The sequence below is a fragment of the Typopeltis vanoorti genome, chromosome 2, assembly GCF_054136105.1.
Source record: "Typopeltis vanoorti isolate ZY-2024b chromosome 2, IOZ_Tvanoo_1.0, whole genome shotgun sequence".
Taxonomy (NCBI): Eukaryota; Metazoa; Arthropoda; class Arachnida; order Uropygi; family Thelyphonidae; genus Typopeltis; species Typopeltis vanoorti.
The window spans coordinates 134,156,054-134,170,521 of record NC_143550.1 but is presented as its reverse complement, the minus strand read 5'-3'; the positions used below and the strand labels follow the sequence as shown (position 1 = coordinate 134,170,521).

Here is a 14,468-nt window from a genome sequence, read left to right as displayed (position 1 = left end):
CACTGTGTAAAACTAGCTAAACAAAAGTCATGGGAGGACTTTGGCAAGAATATAGAAAATAAATATCAAGAAGGTGGCAAAATATTCTGGAGGTTGTTGAAGAAGCTTAGGAATGGGTAAGAGAGTGCTGTAAAAGGAGCTAGAGATGATAAAGGTGACATGAAAATGGGAGAAAAAGATATCCTTGAAGTATGGAGTAATTACTTTGAAAAACTGCTAAATGAAACAAGCAGTGATGACAGCACAGTGGTAAAAAACACTGACCAAGCATGCAGTCAGGAATACATATCCATACTTGAAGTAGAAAAAGCAATCAAAGGCTTGAAATGTGGAAATTCAGCAGGAGTAGATGATATTCGACCAGAAATGCTGAAGTATGGTGGTATGAGAGTCTTACAGTGGCTGCACTGCATAGTTCAGAAAGCCTGGACAGAGGGATGAATTCCCGATGATTGGAGTAGGGCTCTCATAGTACCCATATATAAAAAGGGAAATAAAACTGAATGTGAGAATTACAGAGGTATTTCCCTACTGAGTGTTCCTGACAAGATCTATGCAAGTATACTTGAGAAACGGCTGAGAAGAATTGTGGAAGAAAAGCTTGGTGAAGAACAAGCTGGATTCAGGCCAAATAGAGGCTGTCAGGATCAGATCTTCACTTTGCAACAAATAGTCAAAAAAGCATGAGAAAATAACAAAGATCTGTATTTAAGTTTTGTCGATTTGGAGGGCATATGACAAGGTGCCAAGAGAGAAGCTATTCAATACGTTGCAGTTATATGGTGTGAATGGGGCATTATATCAAGCAATACTTAGTCTTTATTTGAGTTGTAAGTCAGTAGTTAGAATTGAAGGAAGTACAGGAAGATGGTTTAATGTTAAATCTGGTGTGAGACAAGGATGTACATTATCCCCTCTGTTATTCATTATCTATATGGATCACATTATGAAGGAAAGTGGTATTAAACATGATATCAAAATTGGAGATGTTAATGCCAGCTCTTTGCTTTATGTGGATGATGTTATACTTCTAATTAAATCCGCTAAAAGTCGGCAAGATTCTCTGACTAAATTGAATAGCTGTTGTAATAGATATGGTATGAAGGTCAGCAATAAAAAGACAAAGATAATGAAAATAGGCAGAATCATTGAAATTGTCAACTGTGATGTGAATAGAGAACCTGTGGAACAAGTGAAACATTTCAGCTACTTAGGCACGATTTTTACAGAAGATGGTAAATTAAATATAGAAATAGACAACAGAATGAGCAAAGCTGGTAAGGTAGGAAGTCAATTGAATACATTTATATGGAATAAGAGAGAAATTAGACAGAACACTAAATTAGCTATATACAAGACAGTGTTCAAACCAGTTTTAACTTATGGATCTGAGAGCTGGGTCAGAAGTAAAACACTTGACCAAAGACTGGAGACCGCAGATATGAGAGTCCTGAGAAAGATTAGAGGTGTGAACAGATGGCATCAATGGCAATATCATATTAAAATCGAGGATATTAAGAAAAAACTTGACATTGTCAGCCTCCAGGAATTTATTAGCACAGCTAATGTCAGTTGGTATGGTCACTTAAACAGAATGGGCGAAGAAAGACTAACAAAACAAGTGTTCTCTGCCTAGTTGGCAGGAAAACGACCCAGAGGAAGACCAAGATATAGGTGGATTGATACAGTACAAAGTGCCTTAGACGATAGAAATATAAGATCTGATAATGTTGGAGTCTTGACAAGTAACAGACTGATTTGGAGGAAAATTGTAGATAGGAAGTTAGTAATGATGTAATTTTTTTTATGTAGTACTATCATATCCTGTACACCCCTTGAGGGTACATGGCAGGAATTTGATGATGATGATGATGAAGTAATTATTAATGTATCAAGATAAGGAAATGAGATTTTGTTCTCTGCATTTGTAAATTTGGCCATATTGTCAATGAATGTGGCTGAAAATTGAAGCAGGACTCTTACAAACAAATAGGCAAAGAACAAAGACATTGTCAAACTAACAGTACCGGACTTCAGAGTTTATGTTTGAAAAATTGAATGCATTCTATTTGAAGTGTTCTGTGAAATGGGTTCCCATGACATAATATTCCTTCTGCAAGTAGAGCTTATCTTGTCATTAAAAAGATACATTACAGAACATGTTTTTACCTTATATATGAGTGGTCACAAAGCACATAACATGACAGTGTCTGTCTGTTTGTTTGTTTGTCTGTTTGGGTTTAATGGCCCAAGGATAGATACGGTTATGCTGTGTCAGTAAAAGTTATAAATAAATGGTATAAGCAGGCATAAAGCTTTTAGAAACAAATGTTAGGAGTATAAATATAAGTGTCGAAAAAAATATAAAAACAGTAATGAAAAAACCAGGCATTAAAAGCTAAATTCAACGAAAAAAACAAATTTGTATACATAATTTATATAAGACGATCTATAGTGATAATCTCTAGAAACATAAACACAGAGCTTTAATCTGCTTTCACTGATAAAATGAGGGGAAATCAATTAAAATAATGAATGACGGTTAGTATAGTATCACACAACTCTCATATAGGCATATCATTACCCCACAATAGGAAGGAATGTGCACGATGCTTATGACCTATGTAGAGCTGTGTATAAAACAACTTCCTCTTCCTGACCCTTGAGTAGACTAGACTAGACTACCACAACTGTATTTCAGGCTTCCATTAATAAACCTTGATATTCCATGATGACTGCAACTGGAATAAAAGTCTGTGTTTGATGATCTGCAGTAATCAGAGTATGAGACAGGCAGATGGTGGAAGCTTGAGAAACGAGTTGACCTAGCTGCAGCTTCTGAAGTCTCATTTCCATTAATCCCAATGTGGCTTGGAATCCAACAGTAGCAAACATCCAGGTTTATCATATAGGCATATCTGTAACTGAGAGTGAGGATAGGTTAAATTTGAGGAAGTCCTGGATGTTTTTGCATCTCTAGATATCTTATTAGAGAACTTCATGAAACTGCGTGTGTGTGTTTGAAACACACACACACACACACACACACACACACACATACACACACACACACACGCATGTTTCAAAAGGAAGTATATAACTTTGCAGGAAAACAGAGAATAACTCAGGAGACGTACAAAAGCTGAGTGAGTGTCATACTGTAGCAAAACATAAATTTTTGTTCACATAATTTTATTACCAAATGACAACACTAGATGGCAAAATACATCACTCGATTTGAAAATGGCGACTTTCAATGGTGCAGAGTCAGCATTTCATGTGTTGTGATTTGAGGAAATGAAGTCAGCAACACGAATTTGGAAGAATTTCCGCATGCAATATGGCAAAGAACCTCCTAGTAAGCGGATGATTAACACGTGGCAGTGGCACAAGAATTTTGATGATACACAGGCTGTTCTGTGTGTCATCAAAATTGCTGTGTGTCACCAACACAGGCTGTTCTGTGTGTCATCAAAATTGCTGTTTGTCACCAATGCTGTTGTTTGATATGACTGCTTCCAGAATTACTGGAAGCAGTCATATCAAACTTTAACTGTCTGTGTTGAAACTCGAATGTTACACTATATTTACACCATAATAAAAATTCAGGAAAGTTCAGAAAGTTTTCAGAGAAGACCTGGAAAGTCAACCAAATGAGCATCTCATCAAATTGGAATTCCCCGTGTGACTATGTGGTGTGTTTTACAACTGTAAAACACGTGGCAGTCTTTATTTAAGCTGTACAAATTTACCCTGAAACAACATTTGAAAGAAGACAATAAGAAGATACGCCAGGATTTCTGTACAGAAATGATCAATAGGATAGAACAAAAGGAGGAATTTTTGGTCACGATAATTTTCAGCGATGAGTGCACTTTACACGTAAGTGGGCAAGTAAATGCTCACAAATGCAGAATTTGGGGAAGCAAAAATCCCCATGCTATCATATAACATGTTTGCAGCACCACAAATGCTAACCTTTTTATTGTGCCATAAGCAAGAAGTGAATCTATGAACCCTTCTTTTTTTCACATTCTACTATTACCAGTGGATCTGGATATACTACAGGTACCTAATACCACAATTAGATGACAAATGACCATGATGGATGCTTATATTTTCAGCAAGAAGGAGCACCTCCTCATTACCTGACTGAAGTAAAGTCGTGCCTCGGCACCCATTTTCCAGGCAGATGAATTGGTAGGGGCACCTGTAGCATGGCCACCGAGTTTCCCCGATCTTCACTGTTAAATGTTTTCCTTGTGGGACTTTCCAAAAGATCAAGTGATTGTACCACCACTACAAGCCAATTTGGATGAGCTGCGTTCCAGAATTACTGCCACCATTGCTAAAGTTACGGCAGATATGCTCTGCTGTGTGGGAGGAAACTGATTACAGATGGGATGTCTGTAGAATTACTGGAAGCAGTCATATCAAACTTTAACTGTCTTTGTTGAAACTTCAAATGTTACGCTATGTTTGTATCATAATAAAAATTGTTAATCTATTGCTATTTATCTTCAATTGTCATTCAAACTTGTATACCTCCTTTTGAAACATCCTCTCTCTCTCTCTGTGTCTGTGTGTGTAATGCACCTTTGGTAGTGGTACAGTCTTATGGAGTTTAAAGCAAGCTTAGCAATTAATTTATTACATTCCATTAGGATCCGAGCAGATATTATGCTCTCTGGGAAGAGAGCAGACGAACACACTAGATACTCTGATTTTAAACAATCTGTGTAGACAGGCACAAAAATCAGAGTATTCCCTTCTATATGCTTGAATGAGCTGTTGGCAGCAGCAGCAGGCAGTGGAACATGTGGGTAGTTTGCAGAAAGAAAAGCTGCCTGGCAGCTTTTCTTTCAGCAAACTTTTTTTATGAATGTCATAGCAGTAAATACAGCAATAGCATACTTAGCAGTGTATGTGCTAAGCTGTCAACCCCAATATATAGAGCTTGTAAGGGAGTTTCATTCAGAAACCAAAGGATCTTATGACAGTTTGATGGATGTTATATAGATTCTTCAACTGTGAACAGAAAATAGTTGACCACATGGGAGGGATTTTAGTTTTTTAGCATATAATATATAGCTGTTGCCAAAGAAAGAAAGGTGGCTCATTTACCTTGATGTACAGAGTGGGGATGGATGAAGTTCAAAATGCTCCAGTTACAATTCCATAGCTTGGTGGTGAATAGTACAGTCATCACAGATACCCTATGTGGCAAAAGCATAGACTTGGGACCCATACTCAAGTTATGATCAAATCTGTGCCTGTATAATCAGAGCAAAGAACATCTGTTTGCACCCCAGGAGATGGAAGATAGGGTACAAAGGACATTCATTGATTTATGACATTTATCCCACAAATGGTTGTGAGGAAGAAAATGGACTTTCTTGTACTATGAGTCTCAAGAACTTGGCTTCTTTGGAAAGTGCAATTAAAGTTTGTTCTGGCATTAGTTCTGGGTCAGGATAAATACAATATCTATGACAAAAATTAACACAAATTGTCTTCTGTTGTAAAAACGGAATCCATTTGCAAGAACCTATTTTAAAATATGTTCAATGACTTGTTGCAGCTGTCTTGCTACGACCTCACACAAATAACAGAAGATGGTCAAGTCATCTGCATACAGGAGATTAAGGAAAGGTCATGTTTTAGCAACTTGATCAAATTCTATAATGATACCAATGAACTAGCCAAGGCGAATGGATATATCATGATACTTTTTAGATTTTGTTAAGGCTTTTGGCAGAATACAGTATGGAAGACTGCTGCATAAATTGAAATGGGTTTGGATTATAAAATATTAGCATGGATAAGAAGATGGCTGGCTGACAGATAGCAAAAAGTGGTATACGGGGGATGTGATGTGATACTGCAAAATTTAAGGTAACCAGTGGTGTACCACAAGGATCAGTCCTTGGCCCACTGTTATTCAGTCTATTGTTATTCAGTTAATAGTGACATACAGCTATTTGCTGATTATGTAAAATAGCTAGGGTAATCAGGAATATTGCTGTTTTGCATCACTTGCAGAATGATTTGAATAAGCTAGAATTGTGGACATGGGAACATAGATGTCAGTTCAACGTCAGTAAATGCCAAGTTATGCACTTTGGTGTGATTAGATATCCAGTGTTTTGTCATATTACATTGGTGGGATTATGCTAGAAGAAATTGATCAGGCTAGGAATCTTGGAGTGTTCGTAGATAGGAAGTTGAAGTTCAGGGACCATGTAGCAAAGATTGCAAATACAACTCAAAAGATAATTGCAATGCTGAAACAAACTTCCACATGTAAAGATAAGGATGTCATTTTTATTTTTACAAGGCCTTGATAAAGACCATAAGGAGAGTGTTAAAAATGATATTAGGATTGTGGAATACTGATTATGAAGACAGATTGAGAATTTGTAGACTGCAGACAATAGCAAACAGGAGAAAGAGAGGTGATATGATTGAGACTTACAAACTTCATTTTATGAAGGGTGGGGAAAGGACAAGAGAGCAACCTTGGAAGCTGAGAATGATTGCCACTAAGAAGGGATGAGGACTAGATTTTTCACTCATCGAGTGGTGCTTGATTGGAATGGATTGCCATGGAATATTGTGTGTGAATAAATTCTAGAACAAGTATGATAGCTGAGGCATGTAGTATGTGAGCTCCCTCAATGAGTCCCTGACTCCCTGGAGGTCTCACTTAATAATAATTACTGTCAAATAATAACAATAATAATAATAATGTTAGCATCTAGGAATGTGTTAGCAGAGCTAATCTCAGGTGGTATGGTCACTTAAACAGAATGGGAGAGGAAAGATTAGCAAAACAAGTGTTCTTTGCCAGGTTGGCAGGAAAAAGAAACAGAGGAACACCAAGATATAGGTGGATTGATACAGTAAAAAGTGACTTAGAACAGGGTTTCTCAAACTGTGTGTTCTGCAGAACACTGGTGTTCCATGGAAGGTGAATAGGTGTTCCGCAAAAAGTTCTGGAATTTGTCATTTTAGTTTTCTAAGCATTTTTGATGAAAAAATATTTTATCTGGCTGAATCAATCAATGATTTCTTCAGGGTCTGCAAATTAATCTCTAAAGTATGGTTTTTATTTTCAAACTCTTTCATCTTTTCTTGTATAATATTTGTGTATTTACCTCTGAAAGCTGCTCAACTTTCTTAAACATTGGAGATTATCTGAAGAATCTGATTATCATTTCAGCGTTAAAATATACCATTATCATTGGAAATTATTTGTATTTTACCATTTCACCCTTATCGTATCATAATTTATGTTATATTAATGTAATTCATTAATACCTACTGACACTAATCTTCTGTTACAGCTTTAAACCAAGAAATTACACAACTGAATTCCAAACAATGCTATTTACTCAGCCTAAAATCATGTTCCTTTACTTGTACCACGTACTTGTGTTATTAAAAAGTATTCTTTTATTCCTTAATTAATTATATGAAGGTCTCAATCTATATTATTCTAGTTTTTCTCTCTGCTCTCTACCAGCTGTTATTTCCTAGTGTTTATTATTGCCAGTTAACATAAAGTAAAATAAACTGAACTAAAACATTTTTTTCCACAAATTTTTCGATTTTCTTCCTTATCCGAAATCTTTTCCCTGTAATAAAGGAATTTACATTCAATTTCTGAATTGGTCTGCTAGAATGTGAAGGATGGTAGCACTAAATAATTAAGTTTAATTACTAGCCCAATTTTATATCATCGTATTTCACAATACAATATATAGGTTTTAATAAATAATTAAGGCAATATGCATTTTACTTGAATAAATATTCAAAAAAAATATTCATTTACATGCCATGCAATGAAATATAAATATTCAAGATATGCAAAATGACTTTACCTCTATCACCTACTGACTTTGGAACCAATGCATGATGATGGGACCAATTTTTCTCATGGTGTCATGCCAAAATTTGGATACTTACAAGACTACAAGTTTGACACAGATTTTACCACCTCATGAAACTTTCACTAAAACAGAGTCCTTTTTATAGCATAATTTCTTCATCCATTTCAAATAAACTAATAATAAGTATAAGACCAACCCAGTTTCAATCATGTAAGATATGAAAACTCATTTTTAATTAAATGTAAATTTATTAAAATATAGAAAAGAAAAACAGAGAGATAAAGAGAAGAAAATAATTAACATACATATCGTTCTGTTCCATCCAGATTACAGCGTTCAATCTTATCTAGCCGTGCATCAGACCAATAAAGTTTCTGTGATCTATGATCAATTGTTAAGGCATTAGGCATGCGGATATCAGTTGTAATTATTGACTGCAAATCATATCCACTAAGGTAGGCTCGCTGAATACTTGGATGACGAGTGTTCCAGTTAGTCCAATATACTCTCCTGCAAGTGAAGCAAAGCAAATACCATGAAAACATACAAAACTTGAATAATTGAATGAAATGCTATTGCGAACAATCTAATATATATATATATATATATATATATATATATATATATGTTAAAGATACCAAGCTATTTTAAACCTGGTTTTACTCCATTTCCCAAGTAAGCAAACAGACAAGTAAGTCAAGTTTGCACCTGCAAGTATTACTTGTCTGTTTGCTTACTTGGGAAATGGAGTAAAACCAGGTTTAAAATAGCTTGGTATCTTTAACATTTATTTTACCCAAGGTAAAATACTTTCTACACACACACACACACACACACACACACACACACACACACATATATATATATATATATATATATATATATATAAAAGAAAATTTTATTTTCTACACCAAGTAAAATCAAAAATTAATTTTGTGTATTGGATTTATGTATTGTAAACAATGAGTCATATATAATGTCAAAGTGTGCATTTCAACACAGGTCTGCTGTTGTTGTTCTTGTTTTAATACAAGCTTAAGCTTTTAACAAGTCAACTATAAACCCTTTTGTACTGCATAACAAATATTACAAATAGATTAACAAAATATCTTGATCCTGGACTTAATTATAATTATTATTATTGTTATTATTTTTAGCAATTTATTAATTAGCCATTTGTAGTTCACTAGATGATTATGGAAACTGTAAAGGAGAAAACAAGTAAAGCATAAAAGCAGCAGCATAAAGTACCTGTTTCAGAGATTAAAAATCTCATAAAATAACTGTCACAAAAGAGTGGGAATTCTGCTTCACCATGTTCACACATTCATCCTAAAGAAAAACTGATACAATGAATACATATGTTGAAGTCTACATAAAATTTTCACCAAAAGTATGAACGGCATCTTCATTATGAATCAAAAAAAAAATAAATAAACAGGGTGCAAGTAACATAATTAAAGAATTAACAAAGAGAATATAACACCCGTGAATGAAAAGAAGGGTAGCAGGGTCCAAACAGTTCTAAAGTCCTACCAATGTTTATTTGCTGTTCAAAAAAATTAACTTGCCAACCTGTATGAAGAACAATTTCCTATAAGAGAGATAACTTAAGGCCTTGGATCAGAGTGAAGTGGCAAGGTTATGCAATTTTCTTTCCAACTGCTCCATACAAAAATGACTTATATAGGACTTTAGTCTTTTTCCAAAGAATTCTATGTTTGAAGGAGATGGCATGTTTGGCCAGACCATTTATGAAAATAATAGACTGGCTGATAGCATACATAAAACAATTTTTTTGTAAATAAATGTCTACTTTTTTTTTTCTTTAAATGTTTACATACACTTTAATTCTTCAAAATGATCACTCTGCTTCCACAAATGATAGGCATTATGCAAAAATTTAAGCATGACAGAGGTAAAAATGCTGAGCAGTCCAAGTATTCATACATCTCATTAGCACCTGTTATCTGTGAAAGTAATTTGATAACTTTTTAAGATAAGAAAAAAACACACCATCAGAAATGAGCAAACTTCAAAAAAAACCTTAATCCCAGATTTTTCTTGTTGTTTTTCATTAATTGTATATTTGAACAACTGTTTAAAGTCTATTGGTTTGGTTTGATGGGATGAGTTAACCATTGTTCTTTGTATGGACAAAGTGACCATCCCTATGTATAAGTATTCTCCTCATGGCTATCATTTATGGTCCTTAAGTTTGGAGCATATATTTATTCAAAGAAAGTTAAGAAACTTGGTTACAGTGCTCAAAATATCTATGATAATGACACCCAAAATCCGTAAAATTGTGCTAAATCCTAGATTATTTGAAATAAGTGATATGACTTATTGTAATTTGAATAATTAATAGAAATTTATAATTTATATTTTACATAATATACATACGTTTTTTTTAAAAAAAATAATATATATTGCAATTAAATTTCTACACTGTTTGGAAAGAACTCAACAGACACAATAGCATGAGGAACAAACAGCCATGACCTTCACCTTAATGAGATGTACGACCTCATTTCGCTGCTATGACCACAGCAACCCTACAGGGTATAGTTTCAACAAGTGTACGATAACGATCAATGGGATTGGACTATTCTTTCTGTAGACATGCAGTGAGGTCCTGAACTGTTGTGGGCAGATGGCTCTTGGACCTCAGCCAACTCGAATTCATCCCACAGATGTTCAATAGGGTAGAGATCAGGGGTTGTGGAGACCAATCAAGTGTGGTGATGTTCATGTCCATAAACCATGCAGTTACAGCAGTAGCCTTATGACACGGTGCATTGTCTTGCTGAAAGAGACAATGGCCAGTTCCACAGAAACACCACAAAGTAGGAAGCACTGCATTGTCAAGAATGTTGAGAAATCTCTCAGATTTCAATGTTAGTAGTACCACAAAGGTTCATGGCCAAACCAGAAAAAAACAGGACCATGCCATCACACTGCTGCCTCCAAATTTCATATTTGAAGATACACACTCTGGTAAGAGATGTTCACCAGGTATCAACCACAACAACACCCATCAATCTGCCCAGTAAAGAGTATAGTGTAATTTGTCACTCTGTAACACAGCTTTCAGAGCTATGTTATGGAGTGTGTGACATAATTGTTGTGAGTGGGACATAATGCAGACAGAACACTGGATAGTGTTGTGTCCCCTTCCCACTGCACATGCTCTTTGCACCATTGAAGAAAACGTTGCATGGTGGTTCAGATAATGTGGGGCTTGCATGCTGCGATCCTATCATGGAAATCAATGTGTTCCCTGGTTCTGAATGTTTTTGTGCAGATTCACATTCCAGGTGATGCTCAGAACTTCACATTCAACATGTCGGCTGATGAATGGCAACAGTCACTTTTTTGTGAGTGTGGTGAGTCATCCCCTGTGGGTAGCACTTGCCGTTGACTCCCTACGCTTCCATCTGAGTATGGTATAACTGATTGTTGATCTGGGATGGCCCAATTTGCCAAACAGATAGACTTGCAACATTGCATCCTATCACAATGCATCTTTCAAACTCTGTCAGTTCCCTTCTCGCAGCCATTTCACCTGCACACAACAGCATTGACTTGGGAGTCAGTGCAGGAAATTGTGTGCATGAAATAATATAGGAAATTGTTATTTCTCTTTGTAAGGCCTTGATACATCCACATCTGGATTACTGTACTCAGATTTGGTCTCCTCAGTTTCTTAGGGATAAGGAAGTGGTGGAGAGGATTCAGAGGAGAGTAACTAAGATGGTAAGTGGTCTGTGGAATGAGCATTACAGTTTTGCAGAAGTTGCTTGATAGGTTAAAATGAGGGATTATGACAGAAACATTTACATTACTTAAAGGATTTTATAGGACTGATACTAGAAAAATGTTTCAGCATCAGGCTAAAGGGGCAGAACAAGTGATACCCCTGGAAACTAAGGTGGGGTTAGTAGAGGTGTGAGAATTAGATTTTTTGCTTGGAGAGTTGTGAATGAATGAAGTAGGTTGCCAGAGTCAGTTTTGAGTGTTTTTCTGTTAATGAGATCAAGGAAAGGTATGAGAAATTGGTGGATAGTTTGGATCTCCTGCAATGAGCCTTTGGAAATGCCTGTGCAATAATAATAATAACAACCTTCTGTGCGAGTTCATTATAATTTATAATTAGGACTGCAGTACTCCAGGATCTTAGCCTTAATATAACAAACACATGTTGAATTAGTGATTAGGCCACCACTATTGCTGTATTAAAAGTATTAATATGAATTTGTTCTCTATGTTATAAATAAGACATAGCTTTGATGTAAGTCCCCACCTCCACTAGACATCTGGCCAGTAAAATAACAGTTGATCGAATCATTGTCAATTTGGCATACTCTTTGAAATATAATGTAGCCTGTCTTTGTATATATTATTATTATTATTATTATCATTGCATGAAATCTCCAAGAAGTCCAAGGACTCATTGCAGGAGGGTGCTCCACTCTATGCCATTATGCACATCTCTCTGCCTCCCCTACTATTTGATTCTTTACCTACACACAGCAACACTACTACCATCATGCCATCTACTGCTCATCACCACCATCAAGAGCAGTATTTCTTTTTGTCTGTAAGTTGCATATGTTCTCATGGCCGATATGCCTGTACACAGGATGAAAAGCCCAAGATCTGGGGGGACTACCAAGTCCACATGAGATTGGCTAACTCGCCTTCAATTGAGAAAGCTATATAAATTTTCCTCTCTACTCCAGATGATGATCTTAATATGATGGGAATTGAAACATTAGGAAACTGAAGTAATTATTCTTAAATAAGGTAGTAGTCTCCATAATTTATCAAAAACAAATGTTGTAAGGCATGAAATATTTGTATATTAGCATATTCAATTAATAAATGAATTTTAAATTAATTTCATTCTCACTGCAATTATGTGTAACTCATTCATATAAAATTATGCAATTCAATGTCTTGCATCTCTCAAAATCACTGTAGCAAATTAACTACAGTTATTATTTTGAAGTATTAATTTCAGAACCTCATACAAAAGTGGCAACATCCATTCTGACTACTGTAAACTAAACAGAGAACACATAATTCAGAAATCACTTCAAATATCTTGATGTGACATTAATAAACTATACAAACAACAACCCAAAGCAGGAAAATTTAAAATTCATGCTCAATAATTTGTTTGTATTTTAATGTGCAGTTTCTTTTATGTTATGCCATTTATGAATAGCTAGCCAGCTCCCTCAATAAATCTTCCCTAAACACTCCTCTCTCTTTCTCTACTGATGCAGTATAACATGTCTCTTGTTTAAAGCTACATCAGTGCCTAGCACTCTATTTATTAAACTGCTCTAAGATTATCTAATTTCCAGTTGTATAAAACAGATTTACTTACGAAGCACAACTGTCCACATCAATTCCCCGAGGTTTATCATCAGGTCCCAGCTTAATTATCTTCTCAGCTCGGCCATTAGGTGCAGCTAAACTAATTCGACTAATAGATGCATCACTGTGGCTTGTCCAGTACAGTTCACCATGAAGTGGTTCATATGCTAGACCCTCAACTGAGCCTTGTTCTGAAAAACAAATCTATTACACTCTACTGAATTAAGATTTAATCTAAATATATGCTCTGAAAATTTAGATTGTAAAATAAATATGAACAAGATTAATTAATCCTTTCTGTCTTGTTTTACAAATTTCAAATGTATATAGGCATTCCACATCAAAAATGTAGACAATAAATCAGGCTGGTCATATATTATACTGCCAACTTTCGCTAGAGCAAACTCCTAGATATTACAAGAATAATTTGCTATTGTGAATTTTGTTAAATATAGCATATTTAACAAAATGTAAATGCCAATAATGTGCCAAGAAATTTTCATCAGAATATTAAAGTGAACAAGAGTTTATTTTTAGTGTTTCTATAGTGAGTAAGTTTGTTCTAACAGGTTTTTTGCAGTGATATTCAATTGTATTTTGCAAGACAACTATTTCTAAAGAATTTAAACAGAGAAAATAGAGAAGGGAGAGCTTTAAGGATACCATCTTTTAAAAACTTTGTGGTCTAAAAAATCCACAAATGTAATATCTCTACATGCCTTCCTAGAATAGTTGATATTATAGACCATCTTACTTACAAAATTGCAAAACAGCAAAGTGACTCACCATGATACAGGTAACTGTCACCTCCGTTAACAAAAAATTTTATTAATTTCAAAAAACACATAAAGAAAAACCTAATCACAAAAATTCAGATAGCATAATTAGTTTTTATACATCCATTTTAATAATTATATTATTTTAGAATATAATTAATAAATATCTAACAAGTGCAGGAATACTAATGTCATTCTTGTATTGCTAGGTCAAACCATTTATTAAATCCACAAGAAAGTGTAATACCTTAAAACTAGCCATTCTGTTATTTTAATTAATGTAGGGTATCAAAACAATAATAAATAAATGAAAGGAGGGGGAAGGAATTTTCTCATTTAATTCTTGAAATTGCAAATTTAGAATATGATGTTTCAAATATTCTTTGAAAAAGTCCAGTAAAGAGAGGTGCTT

General features: G+C 34.9%; 1 protein-coding gene across 1 annotated transcript in view; it reads right to left on the bottom strand.

Moving 5' to 3' along the window:
• LRP1 (LDL receptor protein 1) overlaps positions 1 to 14,468 on the bottom strand; it is a 1,646,373-nt gene that overhangs the window by 879,659 nt on the left and 752,246 nt on the right. The window contains exons 45-46 of the mRNA XM_090402369.1: positions 13,291 to 13,471; positions 8,198 to 8,402 (exon numbers count right to left, since the gene is read on the bottom strand). Of these exons, the coding sequence (XP_090258495.1) occupies positions 8,198 to 8,402; positions 13,291 to 13,471 (386 nt within the window). The remainder of the gene's footprint in view (positions 1 to 8,197; positions 8,403 to 13,290; positions 13,472 to 14,468) is intronic.